Raw genomic sequence first — 26486 nt, 5'->3', positions numbered from 1 at the left:
ACTAAGGATGCCAAAAGACTTTCTAACTCCTCTGCTCGATGCCTCTACGTTACCACATATCTGAAAGAGGACCAGAACAGAGCCAGCAATACTTTGTACTGTTACACATTTGCTGTCTATAAAGAAAAGAGAGTCCCACCTATCACCATGTCATGCAGTATTTTCTATTTACTTCGGAAGCCTCTCATCCGAGCCATGATTTGACCTACCCTCACTCACTCAGCCGTATTTTACAGGCTCACAGATTAATAGGACAGTGCTGCACACTGTTAGAAGACGCAATGTAAAAAAAGGCTGAGCATCCTAACCCTGCTCAGCACAGCCAGCCTCCTCCGGGCCAGGCGACAAGAGTCTGAGAATTGATGAGCAGGCTCTCGCCTGGCAGCAGAGTGCATTTGCCAGGGCAAACACACACATTAGCCTTCTTTCTGCAAGGATTTCTCCTAAGCACAAGGCTTTTGATTACAGCTTGTTGGATTAGAAGCAGAAAGCTTGCCCCACGCATGCAGACGTTCAGGACATACAACAGGAGAAACGCCACCGTGCCAAGCCTTTCCCCCAAGCCCTGCAACAGCAGGACAGGCAAACCTTTGACGGTCAACTATGAACAGGCATTTTCCCATCTAAACGCGTTCTCCAGATGTCATTTAGCACTTCCTTAGGGAGCTGCTAGCATTGCACTGTGGGCAACATGTAAATAAGCTTAGATTTCAGTGATTTCATTTGAGCTCATGGCTCCTCAAAGATGACAAAATAAAACCAGATTGCATTTGACTGGTGAAAACCCACCCTTTCTGCCCTGACTGTGGATCTGTGTGGTACTCACCAGAACGGGAGTAAAGCAGCAAGCGCTTACTGCTTTTTTATATACTGGGACTGCTACGATATTTCTTTTATAAAGCACCCACCATTGCCCTGAATAGTTTGAAAGAGATTAGTTCATCAAAACCCCGTTTCATGCAGACTCTCTGCATTTCCTCTCTAACAACCACTGACTGCCAAGAAAATGTACTCGTAAACAAAATGTTCCTCATCCTGTATCTGCAACCCCCTTCCATCACTCCAAGGCTCCAAATGTGATGCCTCAAGTGATGGCTGGTGCCATCATCACACACATCAGGCGAAATATGTTAGAGTTGCACATAAACATACCAATAAATGCCAGGCAATAAAGAAGAAAACCAGAAATACACATAAAACAATGCTCAACTGGGTTCTGCTCAGATATCACAGGAATATTTTGAAACTCAATTTAGTTTCTCTAAATAAATTTGGGACAGAGGATTGGCTCAGTTAACCCCCCAAAATCTCAAGCAGAAATGCAAAATAAACACATTAGGAAAAAAAAACACCACACTTTAAATGTTTGTTTTAATTGACCCACAAGTGCCACAGGTCAAGCTCTTTTTTCCATGCCCTTGCAAGCTTGCTATATTTGGGTTCTGATGTACAAACGGCGTATCTGAAATTCCTGAGCCTGAGCAGTTCTCAAACTTTTTGTTTCTTTTTGGTTTTGGGGGTTTTCCAGCACTTTTCAGGACCCTATTGCTCTTATGAGTGGGACTTCAGGGTTCAAAACCATAGGGTCCTTAAGACAATTTAGACAAGGACAGCCTTCTCCCTGATGGGTAAAACTGTGGAAATATAATTGCAGCTTGTTTATGTCTTAAGGGACTGATGATAATATAAGCGTATCAGTCAAGATTAACAATCCATACGGCTTATCTCTAACCTTGCCTCATATGTAGTTATAGTTACAACATATATTTGGAATACCTCAGCTCACAGCAGTCACTACACATGAAGATAATCAGTATCAAGTTAGCCAGAATTCATACGCTGGATTCCTGGAATTGTCAGACTGGCATTAAGAGTTTCATGCACCACGTTCGGAAGGGCACGACCGACCTCTGCTTCTCTTACCAGCATCAATTTTTCTTTCCCTGAAATTAGACTGAAGCGGATGCAGCTGCAACTCCATTTGATAAGTGATTTTGTCCATCAGTTGTTTACTTAAAATACAGAGCACAAAATGGGATGTATAGAAATTTATTCATCAAAATTTTATTTGCCCATAAATTCAGTATATGAAACTTCATTAGCCTGTCAGTCCAGAATTGCAAAAATGTTATACTTCAAAAGCATTTCTGCAGGGTTCTGGATCAGCTTTAGTAAAAGGGCTAGGCTGAAGTAAAAGAGAAGTTTTAATGACAAAGGTTTACATCTTTATTTTCCATTAACTGTCTGCTTTAGGACACCAACATATGGTTTGCATCAAACAGCTGGAATACAGGAGGAAGGTCTGGCTTTGCATGTATTATGTTTAATAGCAGTGAATAATAATGCTCCGCAAGCAAGCACCTATTATTTACAGGACTTGCACGGATAAAAACACAACCGCAATAATGCCAATCATTAGCGAAGATAAAAGGAGCATAATCTTCATCAGAGAATAGAGGAGAAATTTTTTGTGTGTGCAGTAAGCAACACACATAATCATTGCATTAGATGTAATAGGAAATGCTTTACTGTCCAGGAGTTCGCATGGCATCTACCAGCAGCAACCCCAAGAACAGCTGAGGTTAATAGTTTTAAATCCTTCTGCTGAGCTGCACTTTCACAAACACGTTTCCTGTCACAGACAAACGAGACGCCAGTCTGAGAACATCTCATGCTTATGCCAGGTGTAGCTCTGCTTGAGAACCTGCCCTGATCGCCCTCTCAGCCACGTTCCCATGGAGATGAAGTAACAGAAAATTCCTGAGCAGATCAGAATATCAAAAAAAAAAAAAAAATCCTTTCCCAGTATATGTAAACCGTGCATTAAATACTGTTGTGTAAGCAGTTTAAAGGGTTGGAGGGGGCTTCCAAAACAACAACAACAAAAACCCAACAAAAACCACAAAAAAACCCACACCAAATCACCAAAACCAAAAAAAAAAAAACCCTCCCTCAGAGCCTCAGCATTTTCACTTTAAGTATGGCACAAACTGTGAGGTAGGGTTCTGATAATTGCACGGCAAGGAGAACCCCAAGTCCCAGTGCCAACAGCTTTCACTTCACTTCAGAAGCTTCAGCTTGCTAGAAACCAGCTAATCTTCAACAGGCATCAAAGCCTATGCTAGGGATTCCCACAAAGATTTTATGAATTAGTGAAAACAACAAAAAAAAAAAGTGGTGTCACTGCATCCACACAGTATTGATTTAACACACGTCCACAATAATGAGTTATTCAGCATAACTGCGAGCCTCGGTGTATCCACCCTGAAAAGCAATCGCTTCCCCCTCTTCTCTCCACAGTAGCGTGGTGTTTTGGTGAAAACTTGAACTCAAACTCTCATTTGGCGGACTTGGCAGCGTTGGGTTTACAGTTGGACTCGATGATCTTAAAGGTCTTTTCCAACCTAAATGATTCTATGATTTGCTGAATCCTGTGTCACTGTTTTACTTATCGGTCGTGGACTCCATTCAACAAGTAATTTTTAAAAAAGCATCATTTGTATTTACCAAGGTGCATTCATCGTCACCTGCTGCTAGCCTTGAGCTAATCAGGTGGAACATTCAGTTAAATTTCAAAGTCTTTCTCCATAGATAAAACCAGCAGAAATCTAAACTCCTTCACATTTGGATAGCAGTGATCCGATAGCAGCCATATGATAAAAGTAGTTCCCTGCAACTGTATTTTCCCGGTTATAAAACACAGTATTTCTCAAAGTTCCCCTAAAGGAATTTTACCACGTAGTAGCAAAAGCTTTCTTTAGTTTTTAACGAGAAGGATTTATGCAGGCAGCTGGAGAAGTCTCACACAGCAGGCAGGGTTCAGAGCCAGCCTACCGCCACACCAGCACCGGGAAGAGCAAGCTAGCGAGGCTCCGTGTCCGGGCAGCCGCTTCGCCAATGAAGAGCTGTCACAGTGGCTGCTATATTGGAAGTTAACCTCTTTCCTTTCACCTCTCCCAGGAGGGAAGCACATCGTTCTCTCAGGATTAGATGAGATTAAATGTCTCGGGCTCATCAGCAGGCTCAATCCTGTTGCATATCTGCAAGTGCTCACTTGTGAGTTTTGATGAGCGGTTAGTATAGCAACCAGACTGGTATCTCAGAAAAGCAACATAATGTTTTGTTTTTACAACAGAAAAATGAAAGAGTAAGACGAAAACGATTTTAAAACTATGAGAGGAGCACAGACCTGCCTAACTTATTTAGAGGTTTGCCGTTCCTTGGCTGAAACTCTAGGCTAATCTCCCATTAATTCAGACTCCTGGTCCATGATACCTGGGTCAGAAAAATCATTTTCTCACTCGCTCTCTCAAAACCTTCCCTCAAAAATATTCCTAATGTCACTGAAGCTCTTTGTCCTGCTTCTCAAAATTATCCAAGACTTCTGCCAGTGTTTACAAGCTGTGACTCTGTTCTGTGAGAAAATAAATACCCTCTGAGCTCAGGAAATCAAAAACAGGAAAAGGAATTAAACAGGTCCTGTGCGGCCCCTCACAGGAGCAAAAGGTATCAGTTAAAGGCACTGCGTATCTAAACCAAAGCCTGGTCAAATTAATTTGTTGCTTATATAAATCAGAAAGACTGTAAGAATTTTAAGTTATTACGAGCATCTCCAAAAGACAGCTAATAACTCTCGAAGCTGCGGTCACTCAATTGCTTACCGTTGTCTGCAACATCTATAGGCTGTTTTAACTTTTTTCAAGTTTTTCAAGTGAAATGTGCTGACAGGAATGAACCGACCGAGCTACGTACCGCGGTGCACTTGCTGGATTCCTCGCACCGTGTCCTCAGCTGGCACCACAATTGTTCGTGATCCTCTCTGTTGTTGGCTAAAAATATTGCTCTTCGAAAGCTCCTGCTATCCATAGCAGCCTTTTATATCTTTCTGCCTAATTAACTTGATATGTCATTCCATAACATCTTTCTTTGATTTATCACTCAATTTGTTTCACTACAGCATTATTTAATGCTACTGCATTATTTACAGCAACCGCAATATTTGGAATATGATTTGTACAAAGGACAATTTACAAAAAGTCGTATTGCACTATGTACTATTTCTGCTCTCTGAAGAAGCAGATATTTAATTCCCCGAACAGTAAATCCCTTAATCTGAGCAAACCTAGATATTGAGCTGGAATCTAAAGTGTAATAAGTAGAAGATAACAATATTTTCACCTTTCTAGTTCTGATTAATAAAACGCTGTCCCAAATGCATAGTTCAAATCCTGTAATTCAATATTGCAGAGAAACTTTAGGTTAGATGAAGCATTTGGATTAACAAATCTATCATTTCAACAAACAAGCTACACAAATTATGCACTTGCCTTCAATAACGGGGAAGATACTCACCATCTCAGGGCAATTTTGATGGGCGTAGTAAGGCATGATGTGAAAAGGTCAGCTGGCAGATCGGGGATCATGGGTAGCAATTCATTGGCTTCACAGGCCGCCAGCTGAATGCAGTTCTTCATCGAGGGAGGCAAAGGCATTTGAGCAAGCGGATGGTTTGGGTTAATGGCAGCTACCTGGAGAGATCAAGGAAATGACTCAGGTGGTGAATTCAGTAAAGTTAATTCCTATACCACTTTGAAAATAACTGATGAGGAGCTGTCAAAGTTTGATAGATCTCTGGATTCGGAGAAACGTACGACTATAGTAGCACCAGCCATAGTTTTAACTCACATATAATTAACAGTATTTAAGTGTATTTACCATAACAATACCACACACCAAAAACAGCAACTTGCAACAGACTGAGCTGTGATCAACACTTCAGAGTCTTCAGTTCACATCTGCCAGCTTGGAATCAAGCACTGTAGAAGCAACTTGGGTTAATCATTCTTTCTTTTACATTTAAGCAAAAACCATCCTTCCTGTGGCTCATAACCATTTACCACAGATGGCAGAATAGCTCCAAATGGAAAAAATGCAATTCATTTGGCTGTACTAGGCAGCATTTCCTGCCACGGAGCGTAAAGAGGACTCTTGTTGGTAAGCCAAAAGAATACTGAACTCCCTGGGTTTCTCCCCATACATCTTTCTACTTCACTAGAGCAAAAAGGTCAAGCTGGGAAAAGGAAGAGAGAAAATTACCGTATGTAAGTAGAGAGGCTATCTTCCAAAAAAAAAAAAAAATCCAAACAAACCACAACAGAAAAAAGAAATGTGCACTGTCTTCTGCAATGCAAATATTAACCTATCAGCAGATAGAAGTTTTCATCAGTGCTTTAGTAAAAGGGCTCAAGGTCCTTATACATATTCCTCTGGATGGAAAAAATGTGGTAATTTCTGCTCTAAGCAGTGAATGTTACACTGAAAAATAACTCTAAGGTCTTTGCATCTCAAGATCTAGAACTATTCTAACAAGACACCATTTGCTGAGACTCGATTACTTTATATTTAATTGGGCATAATCCCTCTTTAAAATACTGAGAACTGAGACACATTAGTGCAGATTTCATGCTAGCCATGGACCGATGGAGGGCATTGGTCTGACGGCATTTGTGCATCTGCAGACAAGAACCAGCTATGCATATTTTTTTAATACATCAACGGTTTCTGTAAGCAATCAATTAGATAAAGACCTTGCAGCAGAACTCCCAACTTCTTTCACCAGAAACACAGTTGCAAGGCAAAGTGATGCACATTTTCCTGTGTAAGCTTTGTAAGTAAAAATTCCTTATTATCAACAGAGTACTTATTGTGTTACTTGTTATTTCAGGGTGACTGACAATCCACAGCCTTTCAGACAAAATAATAGTGGTAATATTAATTTATCAATTATACTGAAATATGCTATCATAAGATGGTGGTAACTAATTTGTTCTGAACAAATTACAGCTGCCCAAGCTACGGAGCACTCAGGTTTGCTACTTGCAAGTGCTCTGTCTATCTGGAGGAAGAGAGAACGGGTTTGCAAGTATTACTGCCTGCAACTAACAGAGGGGGAAACAATATATGTATTTGAAACCACTGGTACTGAAAACAGTTGTGTACCTATAGAATTAGACTGAGAAACAAGCACTTCATAGAAAACCAACCCTCTTTGAATTAACAGACACGTTCAAGGTAAACTTGGGAGGAACTCTGCCCCACGACAAGAACTACGAGTTGTTATTTCAAGCGTTGACCAAACCTGCCAGCTTCACACAACTCCCGCTACGAAAATCCTCTGCCCCTGTGGAAGATATTAATGCAACTACAGAAAAGGAGATGTTCCTCTCTCCCAGCAGATGGTGGATTAGCAAAATTCTCCCCCCAGACATGATGCTAATGCCAGATAACATTCTGCTGTGCTGTCGTTAAGCTAATTTTTTGAAAATTAATGTTGAAGATGGAAAAATAAACCCTGTGAGTTCCTCAGCTCCAGTGAGGACTAGTTAGTCATATACCCTGCTGAAGGGGAAAACGAAGAGGCATTCCCATCCCAACACTGAATTCCTACACAGCCAAAGAACAAAACAAGTTCGTATGCAGCTGTAAGGTGCGCTGTTGAAAAATTCAAACAATAAAGTTGAAAATCAAAAAGTTGTATCTCATGCAGCAAAGCACGCATCTGGGAGACATATTTCAGCCTTCACTTCTGTACATCTCAAACGTGGCCTTAAGACGGCAGACCTTTGCTGGGTAAAACAAGGATGAGTCAGAGGAAGCACAACATCACAATTACACAGAAAATTAATCAGAAATAACCAGCCTAGTGTTTTATCATTGTTAGCACAGCACACGTAAAGTGCCTGCTTAATTCTCCAGAATTACGGTGTATGTATACACACCCACAGACTCATCAGACCTAGCTAATCGGACCCGGTGCCATCACTTCCACTCCAGGGCGCAAGCAGAGCTCAGCTCCACGGCACAGCGAGGTGTTGTCTAACCAGGGGACGGGCTGCTCTGCAGACACCGTTTCATCCGCCGTTCTCTTAGAGTGGCATGAGGTCAAGTGCCTGCCAGGTGCCCTCTACCCCCTCGTCCACCACCAATATTCACGCTGGCCTTACTGCTACCGCGCTTAGTGATACCAAACGGGACGTTAACCAGGAAAGCAACAGCAGGAATTCCAGTTTCTAAAAGCTGGGGTCAGTTTCCAGGTCTGAAAAAATGTCTTTTGGGAAAGGAAAAGGATAGCTTTCTAATAGAAATATCAAAACAAAACCAAAACAAATAAAGGCAGGGTCAACTGGAAAAATGAACTTTTAAACTAATTTATCACACTTCATACTGTGCCACATCATAACCACATCGTGCTGCTAAATGGATGTTTCTTGTCAGCAAAATATGTACTTTTGTTTAGCTAGGTATTAAACCAAATCCTTAGCTTAACTGCCCATCCAGTTGGAAATTAAAACAATTCACAGATATTTCTCTGAAACAGCCAAGTCTACCCCAGTCCAGGGAAACCACCAGTCCCTATATCAACAGCATCTAACAACAGCATTCGGAAACACTGTGACACGTTGGGAACGATGGGGATTGGTAAACTTTATTAGCTTAATTGCTGCCCTATAAATACACAACACAGAGCTATAATCAAATGACAAAATTATCTCCACATCTGCCCATTCCCCAGCCCACCAAAACCCAGTTACAGCTGAACTGTCTCTGGTGTCTCCAGAGCTAGATCCTCTGCCTTCACCCTCGGCGCCCTCAGAGAAGCGGTCTTGCCAAAGATAAAAACGATTTTCAATTGCAAGCTGTCCACCAGGATAAGACGTGACAGATTCCTGCCCCTGGTATGCAAAGTCATCTTCTTACTGAAACCAATATACTTCTTTCTACCTGCACAGCTTCTCACTCACACGCATTAGCCATACTTTATTTACTAATAAAAGGCAAAAAAAAAAAAAGTATTTACTATTCAAGTGCTATTTTGGAGGCAGCTCTTTAAAGAAGACAATGTACCATGCAGTGCTACAACATTATCTTTTCTCAGGTATCTTAGAGAAGCATTAACTGCTTTTCTATCACTCCCAAGTTATCTTTTCTTTTTGTGCTTCCTCTCTTTGGAGACTGAACAAGATTTAGATTTTACATTAAGAAAGAGTGCCAGCCTTTCTATTCCATGAACAATTAAAATCAAATATAATGGGGTTGCAAACATACCTGTAAGTATGTTGTAATTAATTTTTACATTTCTGGTGGAACTATGTATAATCTGATGGCACCTGGCCAGTGCTCTGTGCTATCAAAAAAAAAAGAGACCCCGAAAAAAATTAAAATAAACAGCCACGGCTTCCCTCAGCCTTCGCTCTGTCAGATTAAGAGAACGGCCAACTCCTCTAATCTCCTTTCAGTAAGATGGGCTAACAATTATCTTGATCGCTCTAGCAGCCCCTCCGAGTACCAGTTCCAGCTCTACTTCACTTTTCATTAATTTGAACGATTCAATAGTTTATAGTTTTGCAAATGAATTCTCATCCACACTTTGTATGACACTGTAAGCACTTTTCTGTTACCAAACCTTCTGCTTTCTCTTAATAATAAGCAGTTATCTCCGTAAGACTTTAGTAGCGAATGAAATCTCAAGGTACAGAATGGAAAGCTGACATAAAATTCTAAAACTGTTTTCATAATCAAATTAACTGGTAGTTTTAACCTGTGTTGCAAAGAGAAGAAATACTAAAGCAGTTTTCCTATGGAACCTCACATATTTTGCAAAATAAATAAAAAAAACCCAGAGCAATAAGAATTTAATATTTTTGTTGGGATAAAGACTGACATCATTACTTGTGCTCATCTTTCTCGCTGTAACCAACCGTCCTTGTCTGCAGTCAGTCTGGTTTGCCTGGCTTGCAGAGAGGAGCTTTTCCTGCACAAGCTTCACCTGAGCAATTTATCTGTCACACAGCAGAAACCAGCAGAGACTGCCTGCCTTCCGCAACAGCTTCAAAGTCATTCTAGAGCTCAGCAAGAGCCAAGGAAAAAAGGCAATTCATGAAGAAAGCAGGGAAAGGGAAGGTAGAGTTAGGCTCATTTTTAACCTGCTTAGGAACAGAATGAGAAAACAAAACAAAAATCCAGAAGGGAGCATTGTACAAACAAAAAGAGAAAGGCTCCGAAAAATAGAATCATAGAATCATTAAGGTTGGAAAAGACCCTTAAGATCATTGAGTCCAACCGTTAACCTGTCACTGCCAAGTCCACCACCAAACCATGTCCTCGAGCACCACATCTACCCTTCTTATAGAATCATAGAATCATTAAGGTTGGAAATGAAATACCACAATGAAAGTCACAGGCTGATAGGAAAACTTGAAAAAGGAGAACAGAATATGACCATCAGACATTTTCCTTGACTTAAAAGATGGTAACCTTCAAAAGGCATCTACTACCAATACTATTGGTCTGTGTCTTGCAGTTTCATGTTCTTCCCAAGCCATAGACTTTGGGAAGTTTTTTATCTTTACAAAGTATGGCATTATCACTGGTTGAAGAGAAGGAATAATGAAATGATCTACAGATCTCAAGCTAGTAGACTGGTTTCTGTCAGTAGAATGGGATTTCCACCTGCCAAAAGAGTCACTACAAAAGCACCTCCAAAAAAACAGAATTTAGAATGAAAAGAATTAGAGCCAGGGATGCTGTTCATACCTACTTGAAGGTTGTATCTGTGACAGTCAGTTGCCTGATTAATTAATATTCCTTCCTTGAAGTTGTTTTGGTTTGTTTGTTTGTTTGTTTGTTTTAAATACAAGGTCTTCGAACTGTGAGAATGTAAGAAATTAACCTTTAAAAAATGTGCTTTCTATGTAAGCTAAAGCTAGCAGGAATTTCTGGCAACGGGGAGTCTTGCTATGCCAAGCTGCTGCACAAAGAATCCTGACTTCTCACCTTCCACTTTGCATTTCAGATTTACTTCAATAAATTTATTAGTAATTACATTTGCAATGAAAGACAGCTTTTCACTAGAAACACATTCAACTTAAGCAGTCTGAAGCCACCAGTGACAATCCCTCTGTGTATCAGGTTTATTTTATTTTCTTTTGCATTTTCACATTCAGTTCAACAGCACAAAACTCTAACTACATCCAAATACATACCCAGATACTAGACTTTTGCAATTAAAATAAATAGGTCTAGTTCACCTCAGCATTCATCTCAGCAGAAAAGATCATTAGGGCACAAATTGATTCTATTAACATTACCATTTAATTAGTGCTTGTATTAAAAATTATTCCAAGTTTAATAGGATAGCAAACTGAACCAGAAAGATTGGAGTGGCAAAATTATTTGCAAATTAATGTGCCTTCCAACATAGTTTTAAACACATTTTTCAGCTGTATATAGCAAAGCAAGCTTAAACTTAACCCTGCGGCACAAACACAAATGAAACCTTTGCAATAGGCTGTGATCTCACCTCCAACTCTTGCTCCCTCTGTAGTGCAAATTGTTTGAATGACTTGACAATAAGGCCAGCATTAGAGCAATCATAGACGAAAATGGAAGGACTGCCCATCCAAGTTTGCAGGTCATATATGGATAGAGGAATATACTGAGTATAGTTCTATAAGAAGAAAAAAAATACTCGAGTTACAAAGAGGCAGAGAAGCAACAGAACTTTCATTGGTAAGATAATAAACACCAAAAAACTCCAATTCTGAAATCACAAAGTAAAACCTAGATTGAACATTGCGCATATTAATCAATACAAATACCAATCAACCTCTACTAATAATGAGGACTGTGAACCCAACTCTAACACAAACGACAAGTAGATTTTATTGTGGTATTGTTTGAAACACTAAACTCTAAACTAAAAACTTAAAGAGCGCTCTGATATGTGCTAACAATCCCAATCAGCATTTAACAGCCCAATTTTATCTCAAATTTCTGCAACACTGACAAAGGATGTAAACCAGCTGTCTTTAATTTAACATCAGAAGTCTTAAACTGAAAACTCCCATCAATAAATCAAGATTGATAATTAAGACTATGTAGCCCATCAGCAGCTACCTCATCCTAGTTTAATGAGATGCTTCATAATTTTATTACAGCCTTTAACTTCTGTGCAACTTTCAGAATTATCCAATAAAATTAAACCCAACAAAGCCTGCCTTCAACAAAGTGAAGTACCAACAACTTAGTTTCTGTAAATATGAAGTACTTTGTTCCTTCTCTTCCACCTTAACCCCCCCAAATAATTGGAGGCAAGAGCTTCTTAAAATAAAAGGAGGATCAAAAATCAGACATTTAAAATTAGCTACGAAGGGCTACACTCTAAACTAAGTAGCAGAACTGAATATATAAACCAAAGCAGATTTCCGCCATTTGAGCCTGAAAAAAGTCCCTACCAAATATACAGCGGCTGACTGCATAATCCTTCCCATCTGCAGCCAGAGGGCAACCTGTTCATGTTCGTACAGCATTGAACTCTGCCCAAAATCTACAGTAAAAGCTGTGCTGTTCCTATTAACATCAGCAGAATGATGGATGGGATCATAACTCCCATTTAAATTCAAGAGACTTAAAATAGCTGTAATAAAACCAGTAAACTTTTACAAAAATCAAATTTTCAAGGACACATATCAGCGTATATAAAGACAGAAGTGATCGTAAACCGTGTGTTACGTAAGGTAGGAAAGAGTAAGTCATTTCAAAATCCAGTTTTGCCCATATATAACAGTTTTGGTTGTTTCATTAAAATTAATAGGAAAAATTGTTTATAAAGGCCCAAGTTTTAGGGAGTTAGGGGCTTTGCAAATTGCTGCAGGATAGAATGATACAAGAACAACTCACCCTTGGCAGAGACCTTTTCTAAGGACACCACTCCCTGTAAGCACATTCCAATCACAGTAAGCTACATATAAAAAAAACCTGCTCTGACACATATAATCGCTGAGATTTTATGGGTATGCATTGTTTTAACTTTAGATTTATAATGCATACTGCTATAGTTAAGATTGGATTATAGCTCTGATTAATATTGTGATATTTCAAAACAGAAGAATTTTATGTTCTGATTTTACTGTGGGGGTCACATTAACTTATCAAATTTGCTAATGATATGTAAATGAGATAGTTTGAAGAAAAAAGGAGTGTTAAATAATAGTTTTCTAGCATGGTTGCTCAGGGTGATCTTTTGATGCTTGATCGTCTTGCCTCTGCCATGCTGGGGCTGTGAGTATGAAAGAACTCGTCTGCGCAGTTTGTTCTCAGTCTTGACTTTGGTTTTTAGCAAGAAAGTTTCGGCTCTGTTAACACAACTCCCAACGTCCCTCTGCGACTGTTTAAAGGAATGACACAACAAACAACTAAACTAGAAACTGATTTTCAACAAATTTCATAACCAATTCCTTAATAAACAGCTCAAAAATATTTTAAAAACAACATTCTTCAGATTTTGCAGAGAAGTTCCTCAGAACTTCAGAATAAACACGTTTGAAGCCAGGGGGTTTTGGTTTTTACCTTTTTAAAACCACGTTGGGATTTTCTTAGAAAACAGTAGCAAGCAAAACTAGAAAAAGAACATTACTCCTTATTAATACAACAGCAGTCACAATAAATATCTGAAAAGCGCGTTATTGCAAAAATGCTTTTCAAAATCTGGCAAAACGCCAGATGCTGCCAAATTTACTGGTTTACAAGGGCTGTCTCAACCCTTCCTTTGTACCCCAATACCGTACAGCAAGCCAGAGCAGGAAGCCGACAGTAAAATGAGGTACAATTCCATAATTTCGTACTGGCTTGTAACGCCTGCCAACGAGAGCAGCCAGTTAAAACGCCGAGCCACGGCAATCTTCCGCAGCGCGAAGGGGGACTGCAGCTTCTGGCCTTTATTTGGTCAAACAGAGGATGTTTCAGCAGCGCTGTGGACGGGATGAGCGATATGTAAATAGTTTCCAAAGGACTGAATAGGAACACAACGATGATGCACGTTTTGTGTTTCGTATTCTCACATGAGCGGCAGAATTTGCTTCTGACAATTCACACATTTCATGTCTTTTTGGACAACGGTAAGACACAACAGACCCAGGAAAAGGCTATTTTCAAAATAGTCATTCCTTCCAAAGCATGGTACAATTTCTCTTTCCATTTCCTATCAAAGATGAAATAATGCTTGAAGAGTATTCCCTAAAGAGGTTTCTCTAAAGCTAAAAAGCTTCCTCAGAAGGTTGCTGTGTTCAGCTTCTGTCCTGGGATTTCTGAACTTCACAGAACCCCTCAGAAATCTCAGGAAATGAACCTTGGGGCAATGAACCTATGGGAATCCACCCCCGGCTCTTTCTATACGCCTTATTATCTCTCTCTAACTGAAAGAGTTCAGGAACATTTTGTTTGTCGAGCTGCAAAGCAAAAATTAACAAACTAAAGCACTATAAACGCCTGCACGTGCTGCCTTGGAGTAGCCCTGCATTTCCTGAGTGGCTGTGATTAAAAGCCAGGAAAAAAAAAAAAAATTACAACCGAAAATACTTTCTGCTCCCCTTAATACTGTCTCTGACCCACGAAGTTACCAAGCTGAAGCAATTCCTTAGGTGTGTGTTTTGAGGGGAGGAGGAAGGGCGCGAGGAAGAGGAGCGGGCACCTCCCTGCGCTCACCCTCCGCCGCAAGGCAACGCGGTCAGAGGCACTCCTCACTACCGTCTTCTTTTCCAGAGAGCGTATATAGACAATTAGGTTTAAATTCTAATAAATGAATGCAGATGAGTATCAGATTATTTATTTACTGCTGTCCTCTTCATCTGCCAGGCTAGATTAAATATCAAAAGGAAAGGCTTGCTTCATAGGCGACGCCTAAAAGGTGAAGGTAACCACAGAGGTATTTATACTACAGCAAGCACAACTTGTCAAAATCTATAAAAAATTAAACTCAAGGAAAAACTGTCTGTAGGAGAGAAGGCAGGTTTGGTTTTTAAAGACCAAGTTAGTTTAGCTACTAGCTTTTCAATTGCCTTACCCAAATCGTACCATAGTGCTTCCTCGTTCACACGCCTTTCCAGCAGCATTTGAACGCTGTTTAACTGAACAAAGTGATGGAGATGTGCAGCTGAAGTGAACCAGGCTACACGATACTTCCTGGAGGTTTTATCTTTTTTAATCTACATATCGGAATATACCATGCTTAATCTCTCCCGCATACACTCCTGCCGTGCGAGGAAGGCTGCTTACGGTGCACGGAGATCAGCTGCAAATTCAGGGGTCTCCCTCGGGCAGGGCAGGGGGACGATCTGCTAACGCTCTGCCAGCACCGCAGCCCCACCGCCAGGGACACGGCGGAGCCGGAGCAGGGCTGCCCACCCTGGTGGCCCCGCGGCACCTTCGAGAACGTGTCACTCCATCCCCCAGGCCCTGCGTCAACTAATTCAACCAGTTACATGCAGACAGTTTTTCAGAAGAGTAGACGATAAAACATATAAGAGAAGCATTCTCCTTATATTACCATTTTAAAACATCAGTTCAGACAAAGCACCAACCGTGCAAGGGCAGAGATCTAAATTAGTTTTAAAATACCAACTCTTAAGAAATTAAGGGGAAGATATTAACAAAGATCTAATACTACGTGAACTTTCTCCGGCATCATTACAAAGCGCTCCTGCACCACTACATCTCTTTGCTGTCTCTGACAGCCTGCTGGCACATGTTGGGAGATTTAAATGTGACACTAGAAAAAGGTGAAAAAGAAAAAATTGAACAGGTACTGAGGTCCTCTAAGTTTCCAGGCTCTCTGGTGGTAGCTACCAACAGCACTGCAAAGCTGCTGTCACTTCTCCCCTCACAGTAAACCGGCAGAAAAGAAGAGGCTTTGGGTCTGCGCATCCCAGAAAGCTCTGGCAGCCGTACGGCGCAGGGCGGCTAACCCGTGCAGCTCTGCCAGCTCGTGCTGCGCTCCGGCTGGGCTGCAGGAGCGCGCGGAAGGCAGCGCCGGCTGCTCAAACGCAGTGGGAGAAGTCCTCTCGGTCAGCACCTACGCCATCAGCGCCGCCACGGCTGCGCACCAGTTTTACGGGAGGAAAAAAAAGGAAGGAAAAACGAGCATCTGCAGACCAAGAGCAAAAGCACAGTGAAATGTCTGGCCAGATTCTTCAAATCCATTGTCGTCTCCTGCCCTTGAACTGAAACCGATGTCGCACCTCCTATTTGCCCCACCGCCCTCTACTCTCCCGCAGCACCTGCACCAGAACCTTGCTAACAGTCTGCTGACCCACCAGAACCACACGTCCCAATACTTCAGGTTCTGGGAACAGGAGAAAGATGCTCAACTTGGCCCCAAGGGAAGTCAGTATAGATCCAACACATTCTATTTCTTTCGACAAACCCAGGTCAGCCTGTAACACGCCACATCCCCCAGCAAGGCCCGTTTCACTCCTTTTGGCCCCCCGCTTGGTTGATCTCAAGGTCCCTTTCAGCTCTGCCTTCGTGCTTTTATAACTGAGACTTCAAGTGCATGCATGAGCGTTTTAAATCTAATTTTAAAATGTCAGCACAGTCAAATTTCAGTACCTCTACTATTTCAATTCAAGAGGGATATAATACTGAGCCTCATTAGGCCCTCTGCTTAGATCTGAGACTGAATTCCTTAGGGTTGATTTCTAAACACTGCTGATTTCCGTCCCCCTCGGCATTTCCTTAAATTTAATCCTTTGCTTAAAAGAAAAGTTCTCCTCCTGATTCTTTCTCTCCAAAAAAGCCAATATTTGGTAACATGCTGCAAAAATTATTAAGTTTCAACTTTCCCCATCAACCTCTATGGCAATCAAATTTTTTTTCCAGAGTCCATAGATAAATCAGAAAGACCTCAGCTCCTAATCACCAGTGGCGTCCACACCACATTACCCCAGCTGATACTGCAGGCAAACTGGGAAATACCCAGTAAGCTCTTAATAAAGCATGTGGCATAACACACAACTTCGTTGAGCAGTAATCTGCTCTTCTTCATGTGTAACACATTCTGCCCACCGTTCTTTCTGGCTTATTTATTACCCACTGGCTGTTAAGTAAGAAGAAGGTCCCTCCTATTTGTTCTTAAACACCAAATTCAGCTTCCAAATGAATTAGTATTCAATTGTTTATTGGCCTGAATACCAATCAAATCTCCAATATAGATGCACCAGAATAAGGTGATGCCCTCTTGCAGTTTCTCCCCTTCCCTTCCACCCTGCTCTTTCAAATTACCAGTGAATGCTCATTCAATTATAAAAATAATGCACGTGAAGTATGAGAAAAGAAGCCCTGAAAATAGAATAGGAGCATATCTATAATAACAAATGCAAGTCCTATGTCAGCTGAACGTATTTTTCAACTACAAGCAGTATCTCTCAATTTCCTAAGACTCCATTCTAAATCAGCTCCCCTTAATAGACACTAAATAGCTTAACTAAAGGGACAGCAAGGTACATTTAGGTCACACTTGGAATCACTCGAACAGTGTTGCATGTGATCTACACAGCTGTACAAACCATGGCTACAAACCACGGCTAAGCAGGAGTCACACAAGTCTTTAAAAAAATAAGAGATCCCTATTGTATTGTACTCGGAAGCTCTTCAGTGCTCTGTGCTCTGGAAGCAGAGCTAGCCATATGGGTTATTGCCCTCGGGCAGTATCTCTAGGTGGTTTAAACAACGGCTCTTCAGAGCCTGTAGACATTTTAAGCATAAACTTTATGGTGACAACTTCACTCAGTGACATAAGGCAGCAAAGCCAAGTCCATCGAGAAGCCTTACTGTTTGCTCCAGATACAACAGAGCTGGGGTGCTACTCTGAAAAGCAGACGAAGCAAGTGGAAGTAGCTGGCTTTTTGGTGTTTTGCAAGGAGCTTTAGTGCATCTGAGAAGACCCTCCTGCCCCGCTGCGAGGTGAGGGACAACCTGTTTGGTCTCACAGAACTTCAAGAACACAAAGAAAGCAAACAGCTGTCAGCAGGGAACCAAACAAATACCTGTGAACACATTTTAAACCCTGAAAATTCAGTTGTTCTCCAACAGAACACTTCGATAATTTACATAGCAGTGAAAAAGATTCAGCCGTTCAGCACTGCTTCGCAAAGACGCACCTTATTGAAGACCCAGATCTCCCCATTTACTGTTGGCCTGGGGACGCCGTGTCCATTGTAGTGGAAAAGTACCCGCTCTTCCTTGGCGTTTCGACGCAGAGATGTACACAGTTTCTTAACTTCATCCACCGTAGGATCAAGACTCTGCTTGTACCTGGCCTAGTAACATAAAATGTAAGATAATCATTTTAAGTGTAAAAACAAATCTATTTAAGATGCAGGCACCTAGTTAAGATAGAAGCATGTATATAAACTGGTTATATTGGAAAAAGAAAACATAAAACATTTACTGTAGAGCTGAATAAACAAAATATGTCTGCTATTGGTGCGTGGGATTGCATATACAGTAGCAACACAGGTTTGACTTGAGTTTATGGCATCTCTGAACTCCGATCCTTTTCACCCAGGGATTACCAACATTCAAAATGCCTTAGGAAGGTCAAATATGGTTTTAGCATTAGCCAGCCTCAAAAATAACCCTGCACGATTCTCTAATCCTCAAATTCATACCCTGTACATCTCCAACTGAACAAAATTCCCTCTTAAAGACAGAAAATTGTAGAAATCAGATATTCTGTAAACCTCATATCTCATACTGAAATGTTCCTTCCCTCCCATCTGGGAAAGGGACACAGCTCTTGATTCAAGCCTTAAAAGGAACCAAAATACCAAAGTGAAGGGTAGAGGAGAAGTTCAGATAGCTATCCTTCATGGAATAACAATAAGAATAGCAGCAGCCTCATCCTCTTCCTAAGCCCTGACTAATTAGTTCCCCTTCTATTAATAAGATGGATATAAAAGAAGCCAGGCCAGCACCTCCGCAAATACATTAAACCTAGATGGAGTTTTGCTTTTCTAGATGGACCCGCAGCACACACAGTGAAAAATGTTATGGCAAAAAGTTTGTCTTCAAGAAGAAACACGACCAACTTCTTGCAGCTATACTACATACACTATAGGCATACTCGTTTTCAGTAACGAGTTTACTTCGAACTTGCAAATCTCTCCATCCCAGCAGCTCATCACCACCGCTGGTTCCACCAGGCCATAAAGGCAACTATGGCTCAGTAGTTCTTGTCTGCTCTCCACATACCAGAGGCATACAGAAGACTGCTGACTAAATGCACAGCGGTTTTAAAAGTAGACTAGTTACCTGCAGATACTGTAAGAGACTACAGAAACCTACAGAATTACAGAAAAGTTAATAACTGTGCAATCAGCAAGTACATGAGCATTTTATTCAACATTCAGTGATAGATAAAACCAAGAAAAAAAAAATCAAAGCAATCTAGCGTAACACTAACACACTTTTAAGTTCACTTATTATTAACTACTAGCTGTTAAGACCAGGCACCAGGTTACACCAGACTGCATTGCACCCCCTCCCTGAAGACGGGTTATGAATATAACAATATTTCATAACCTCACCTCAAACAGCTTATGCTTTAAGACAACAACATTCTCAAGATAAAAGTGCACGAAGGTCCCAGGAATTTGATATTCACACAGCTGGGTAAGAAGAGGGAACACCGATCGAGAGCCCTGGGCAACCAACCCTTGCTTTTGGAAAAATTTTATATTCAATATCGTCACAACTTTGGCTGTGGACACTACATTATCGTTCCTAGCTATACAGCTCTACAAGCACGTAAATCAGAGCACATTTCTATGTTTGAGAAAAAAAAAAAACCACTGTTAAAAACCCCCAATACTTCAAAAACGTTTTTACTCAGCTAAGTTCAAGATGCCTATGTAGTAGCTAGTTTGTCATACTCAAAAGTGCATTTTTTTGAAGCAAGGCCAAATAATAACAAAAAGTCTTTCAACTGTCCTTTGAAAGATAAAAGCCTGTTTCTTTCTCTCTTTTCCAGACCTGCAGAGAGTGACTGAGGAACCAGAATCACAATGGCTTAAAAAAATTAAAGCCAACGTCTTGAAATAAAAAAACAAGTTTAAGAGCAGGATAACCATATATGCACCTCTACAAAAATCTGCTACTGAAAGCCTGTTTATAAGCCAAATCAAGGTCTCAGAAGTTTGAGCTTTTTAGGTTTTCTTCTATGACAGGCAAAGATAAGAAAGTCTTAAAATACCACAGTTAAAGTGGATGAAGCACTTTAATATAAAAATGTTTTCCCTATCGATGAAGCTTGAAAAACAGATATCACACTGCTCAATTAATATTCAGCATCTCAAGCCAATAGGCAAGATGGATACAATGAATGGCATCATTTGCATGATTACAACAATGAAGAAAAACAAACAAAAGGAGGAAAAAAATTAAGAAAGAACCAGTGATCTGACACACTCGTCCTTTTTGGGAACTTCCGCACTAAGTAAAGATAACAGCTATATTAATCTTAACACGGACCCCCCCATACCTCTTCTCTCTCCTTTCAGTGTTATTATGAAGGCGCTGATTTGCAAAAATGTGCACTTTAAATCACGTTCTGCCTGCTGGCATCTTTACAAGACACTATAACCAGAGTGGTTGGTAATTTTCCAGCTCCTTTTTTTCAAAGGAGAACATGCTCATTTGAACACTTCTCACGTCCTTTTAGCATAAATATTAAATACAGTTTGCAATTAATGGAGGTGAATTCATTCTCTAAAACTAAAGCCTGTAGATCTAAAGATCCAAACTGTAAACATATCATCTGTGCATTGAGAAACACAAGGCTGAGAAGAATGAAAAGGAGAGGAGGGAGGCTGTAAATAAGCAGACAGTCTTAGTCCTACCTGTCAGCTCAGGACTTTCAGGCACGAGTTTATTACACATCAGTCACGCACATACAACAAGAAACAGGTATCTCAGTAACAAACTAGACCAGGTGCTGTCTTCCCCCCCCCCCCCCCCCCAAAATATCGTCAAGACTTTTTTATTGGTATGCAAAAGGTACCAGGAGAATAAGTACAGTAACTACAACATACGTTCAGGGCTTGTTCATCTGATTCGGGCATGGGGGGTTAGTTTTGGGGGGAGAGGAGTAGCTTACTGTGTTATGTGATGCTATTTTTAGGGACGGGGGCTATTTTTAATAAGTGTTAAAAACAAATAAAGTCTCCTTCCAGAAGAGAACTACAGAAACTGAAGGTCTTTGAGAAGAACATACAGAAACAGCATTAAAACCTTGCTAACCCGTGGGCTGCCACTCCTCCCCAGTACCAGAAAGCACATTACCGATAACCAGCTCCACAGCGTCCCATCACGTTTAACGCGGCTGACACCCAGAGGAGATGTAGTCCAGGAGGATTCGCTGATTCCACAATTTTACCTTTCCTTTCACACTATGAAGAAATATTTTTTTAAACATAGTTTTAGCTCTCATATGAAAAGTTTGCATTTTAGCATCGCTACCCTTTTGATGAATCCTTTGATCCTTCTGTCACCCTCCTGTATTTCCTTCTGCCGTTATTCATTCGTCTTCCCTGGTGGTGATGGGCTGCATTCCTTCCCTTCCACTTCCAACCAGATGCTTTCAAGCAGTAGTTAGCGCAAGACGCAACAGAGATCCTAACCGAAACCCCCGAAAGGTCTGTCCGGCTTAATCTCAGCAACTTGTGCTGAAATCACAGACACACCCCAAGGCTTTCTGTTTTATTTTCCCTTTGTTTTTATGAGCTATTGACCAGTTCCAGATGGTTACTGCATCTGAAGACCATGCTGGCCTTCCCTCCCTTCTATTATGTGTTGATGGCAGATATTTTCTGGTGTTTGGCACGGAGTATTTGCTTCCTGACACAATTATCAGACAAGGCAATCTAGACTTCGATTCCTCTGCAGATGATGCCCAGTTGTAGCTGTTGCGCCCAGCTGATGTTGCAATCGTAGCATTAGAGCTGTCAAAAAGCCCGACCGGAGCGCCGTGATGGACAAGCATGAAATTGCTGACAGTGATGTCAGCTGGCTTTCTAGTGCAAATTTGATTTTCTGATCACCTCAGTGTCTCACTGAAGAGCTCCTGTCAAAAGCAATAACTTTGTGGCGGCCTGATCCGGACTATCTTCGTTATTCTACTCACGCAGACAAAACTAAAAGTTTTGCTTGTTTATGTAATATTGCCACGCTTTCATGAAACTCTGGCTGGTTTATCCAACCTTTTTCCTGCATACTTGTTTAAAAATACAGTCGTTATGTTAATTTTTAAGACATTTCAGTTTTCAGTATGCCACAAACTTCTGGATTGACACAACATTGTATTGACAAAGTCGCAGGAAATAGGAGGAGTTGCAATAGAAAGGAGTTCCAGCACCCAAAACGGGAGAAGAAAACAGTTTGGGGCTAAATACCAAGTGCATTAAGTAGATGTTTTTGCTGTCGACATTAACATTAACCATGCCTAATGCTGAAATTTAAAGTCAGATGGTTTTGCTCTAAAGCAGTTATGCCGATCGTCTATTGACACACTCTCTCAGAATTACTTTCCAAATTATTTCCAAATTTCCTATCGCAATAAAATCAAAGCAATCATCTCTAAGAGTGAAAACAGGGATTCCCTAAAGATGTGATCTCTCCAAACCGTATCGTTTCTTTACTCAAGACGAGAGCAACGTTCTGGCTATATCTGGTTTGAAAACTGTCGTTAGGATCTAGCTACCAGCTAGATACCAGCTCCGTGCCATTTTCATCAGGACGAGCGAGCGAGGTCCCAAGGAGCCAGCAGCGCAGGGCTGACACCACCAGCATCATTAGCAGGGCTGGGAAGATAGCAGGGGAAAACTGTCAGTGGGCAAATAAAGCAGAGTTCCAGCTGAACAGCCAGTCAGCTCCTAACCCAGCCTCGCTGAAAGGGCTGCAATGGCGAAACCAGAAAACACAAAAAGCAGCAGCAATAAAGCACAAGCATTGTCCCATTTGTTTCATAAGGGATTTAGTTCTTTCAAAGGATAAATAAAACACCCACATGTTTACTGATTAGCAGGTGATAGCAGTAACCTCTCCAAGATGAGTCTGTCTGGAGGGGAAAAACCAATTCACTATGTTCATCAACTTCTATCCCACTGGGAAATGTCAGTATGTATTGGCTGCATAAAGTAATTCCCACAGTTCTGTGGATTTTGTGCTTAAATTAATGGCTCTGCTTCGGAAACTTCACCTAATTACAGGTTTTTTTCTTTTACTTTGAGTGGGGTCAAAACATAAATCAAACAATGAGGAAAAGTCAAAGTTACAGCCCCTTTCCCAGGGTACCACCAAGCTATGCGCAAAAGGGCAGGGGCTGTAGAAGGTCAGCGATTTTGTGACAAAGTGCTTTTGCTGTCATTTGAGAAACCAGAACCCGACTCATTATCCGCCTTCCAAACTCTGGTGTGCTCAACCCTGCCAGATGCTGAGCTCAGGAAACTCACCTCAGGATTAGGTTCTATAAAAAGGACGAAACACGGAGTGCTAAAGGTGACAATTTGAGAATAAGTGATTGAAGTTGCTGATGTTGCTTAACCATTAATGGGCAATGGGGAGAAAAAGCGTTTTGGAAGCCAGGCCAGGTTTCCATCACTGTTGGCACGCATCAGCCCAGCAGGGTGACAGATGCATGCTGGAGTACTGTGGCATTTTCATCGGGGAGATTAAATTTTTTTTCCCCTCAAAAAAATACAAGGACAAACCTGTTTTCCCATCAAAGTTATAATATTCAAGTCTTGATCTTTCATTTTCCTGTAGCCTAAGAGCTCAGTCTTGGTTCCAGAAAGACTCCACAAACCACAGCGTGCGTGCGATTCAATGCCAAAATAGCAACACCTAGCACAGCAGATACATTTTTCATATAGTTCGTATCTGTCAGCATTCAAAACTTTTGCTATTTACAAGTTACAATATTGCCCTCTTTTCATTCAGCATAACAAAAGCCTGAAGTCACTCACCTTTTATCCCTAAGATACCTTACTAAACCCAATGGGCATAACTTCCATAAAGATAAATCCCTACTTCATTTGTTTACAATTCATATTGGCAGGTGATCCCTAAATTGCTTTCCCTAGTAACTTCATACTGCTGAGGTTTGATGCTTTTGGTGAGTCCAGGTTGAAGAACGTAGATATTCCAACGATTTCCCCAGCTGCCACAAAGAGACATTAACTATCTTAGATCTATTAGCGTGTACAGCTGTAAGGAGGGTAAAGAGGGTAAAACGGTGCTCATCTGAGTGGAGGAAAGGCTTCATCTGCACAAGGTCAGAGGCTCACACTTAAAAGTTAACCAAGTCATGTCTGAGAATCTCTTAAGCAGGACTTAAGCCCCTTAGACAGCATTTCGCAGATTAAGCTCTACAAGACTGTTTGGAGTGGGGTCACAGGGCACCAGCAAGAGACAACTTCACAGAGAAGTGGCTAGGGGGTAAAATTATGCTGGCAAACTGTGGAATGGCTTGAAATTCACTGAGCAAGGGCTAAGGAAGCTCTCCATGAAATCACAGCTCTGTTTCTGCTCATATCTGCCCTCCTCTCATTCCCGTCTCTCCTCAAAGGGATCAAAATCACCCTTACCGTCAGACACACTGTCAGGTAAAATTCCCCAAAACAGGAACGGGTCTGGTAAGACAGCTCTGCTCTTCTTGAGAGACTCACTGGCACTGCTGCTCCATTTATCATCTGAACATGTGTTCCCAATTTATCAACAGAAGAAATTACTCCAACATTCAATATTTTATACTGAAACTGTCTTTTACACCTCCTTACAGAAGAAGCCAGATGCGTGATCCTACCCAGAATCTATAATGAAGTATAAAAGCTTTACGTTGCTGAAGATTTTTCTTAAAAACAGCTATTGGGTGGCAAAGAATCCCACATGCAAAATAGCACACACAAAGCAAGAAAAACACAGTCTCAGAGTTACTGCTACGCGTAAAATAAATAAAATAGAACCAAAATAGTTGTAGCATTTGAGTTTTTAAAGGTCACTACAGAACTGTCAGTCGATAGGCAAGATACGGACAGTGCAATGAACTGAAAGGCTTCCCGTTCTGTGCCCTGCCATCTCACGGCTCAGTCCCGTATAAGCTCAGAAAGCCAGGCCGGGCTGGATTTCGTGCGGTAATCTAGTCCCATCCCAGTTATCCTGATGCAGAATCAATTACATCCGCATCCTTCCTGACAATTGGTCATCTAACCCCTGTTAAAGCCTTCCTATGGCAGATGCCCAAAAGCCTTGCAAGGCAGCGAGTGCTGCACTTCCCTTACCAACGTTTTTTCCTAACATAGCCTAATTCTTCCTTCTAATGATTTATAATCTTTTCTGCTTTAGTCTTCAAAGCAACTCCACTGTTCAAGGTGAATCTCTGCGTAAATGGGACATCAGAGGATGTCGTGCAGCTGCTGCACTGTGACTTGGATCAGATTTGAATCCCAGTTTCCAAATGCAGAAAATACATTAAACCTGAGACTTTGCCATGCACACAGACAGCCTACTTAACATGATTTAATTAAAAGGAATCAAAGCAATCTAATTATTCCAAAAGAGTGTTTTTTTGGAACAATGCCCAAATTTGAAAAAGAAATATAAAAAGCCTTACAAAGAAATAAGTTACTAAAACACAAGAGTAATGAAACCAGCAGTTTCAAGGGCCGAAGATGTGCAGGTTTCACACTGCCTCTCTCGGCTGCGTGCATACCGGAGCCTCCAGCCCAGCGCGCAAACCACTTTGCTGCTGCTCAAGGGATCAAGGTCACTGCTCAAAGTCGTTGCTGTTGCTCCACGGGCCAGTTTAGCTAGCGTGGGCTGTGAGGACGGAGGGAGCAGAGCACCAGGGAAAAAAAGGGAGACTCCCTTCGGGTTCTGAAATGACAGGAAAATTGTTGCAGAACTTCTGTACGCAGTTTTATCAAACTGACTGTAAAAGGTTAAGATTTTCGGATCAAACGCTTGCTCAAAGGCATGGCAATGGTCCTGCGTGAAGCTGGCCCTGGAAGGAAGCAAATCCACGCTGCTTCCTTCTGCTCCATTCCAATGCAGCAGCACAGTAACTTCAGAAACAGATTACTTCTACCGCAGACAAAAGAATTCACTCAATAAGGGCAGCGTGCTCGGGGGATTGATACACCACTCCAGTCTCTGCATTCCTGAGCTCCTGACTGCCTCCTCTTCCTGACAGACGAGGATCTCAGCAAGTGCCCAGGACGGCAACTGTACAAACCACCCAACGCTAACCCCGACGGCCGCAGCCTCCGCCAGCCGCTCACTGGAGGGCCGCGCTGCGACACACGGCGTAAGAGCACGTTCACTACCATTTTCACAGTAAGAGAATTCAGACCAGTATCTTATATCCAAAGAATAAAAAAAAAAGCCTGCAGCCGGAGATGTTTCCCAGATCTTTGAAGACCTATTAAGGATGAACACTAAAAATCCTGGATTTAGTTTTCCTTAAAGTGAAAAAGATAAAACTGAATTAATTCAGATTCCATCTTTTATGGGGCAACTGCCAGTTTGATGCAACATGTTCCTCCGAATGTCTGGAACAAACGCTGGCTTAGACATATAAAATAGGCATATATATGTCA

The 26486-nt window shown here is 41.3% G+C and overlaps 1 protein-coding gene across 2 annotated transcripts in view; it reads right to left on the bottom strand.

Annotated features, from left to right (window-relative positions):
* Positions 1 to 26486, bottom strand: part of RPTOR (regulatory associated protein of MTOR complex 1) — a 161218-nt gene that overhangs the window by 97974 nt on the left and 36758 nt on the right. For both annotated transcript variants that reach the window (XM_082326775.1, XM_082326776.1), the window contains exons 4-6: positions 17994 to 18152; positions 11360 to 11506; positions 5353 to 5528 (exon numbers count right to left, since the gene is read on the bottom strand). In XM_082326775.1, coding sequence (XP_082182901.1) covers positions 5353 to 5528; positions 11360 to 11506; positions 17994 to 18152 — 482 coding nt within the window. The remainder of the gene's footprint in view (positions 1 to 5352; positions 5529 to 11359; positions 11507 to 17993; positions 18153 to 26486) is intronic.

Source organism: Platalea leucorodia (assembly GCF_965183815.1).
Source record: "Platalea leucorodia genome assembly, chromosome: 14".
NCBI classification, from domain to species: Eukaryota; Metazoa; Chordata; class Aves; order Pelecaniformes; family Threskiornithidae; genus Platalea; species Platalea leucorodia.
The sequence above is the reverse complement of the archived record's forward strand: the minus strand, read 5'-3'. Positions and strand labels throughout refer to the sequence as shown.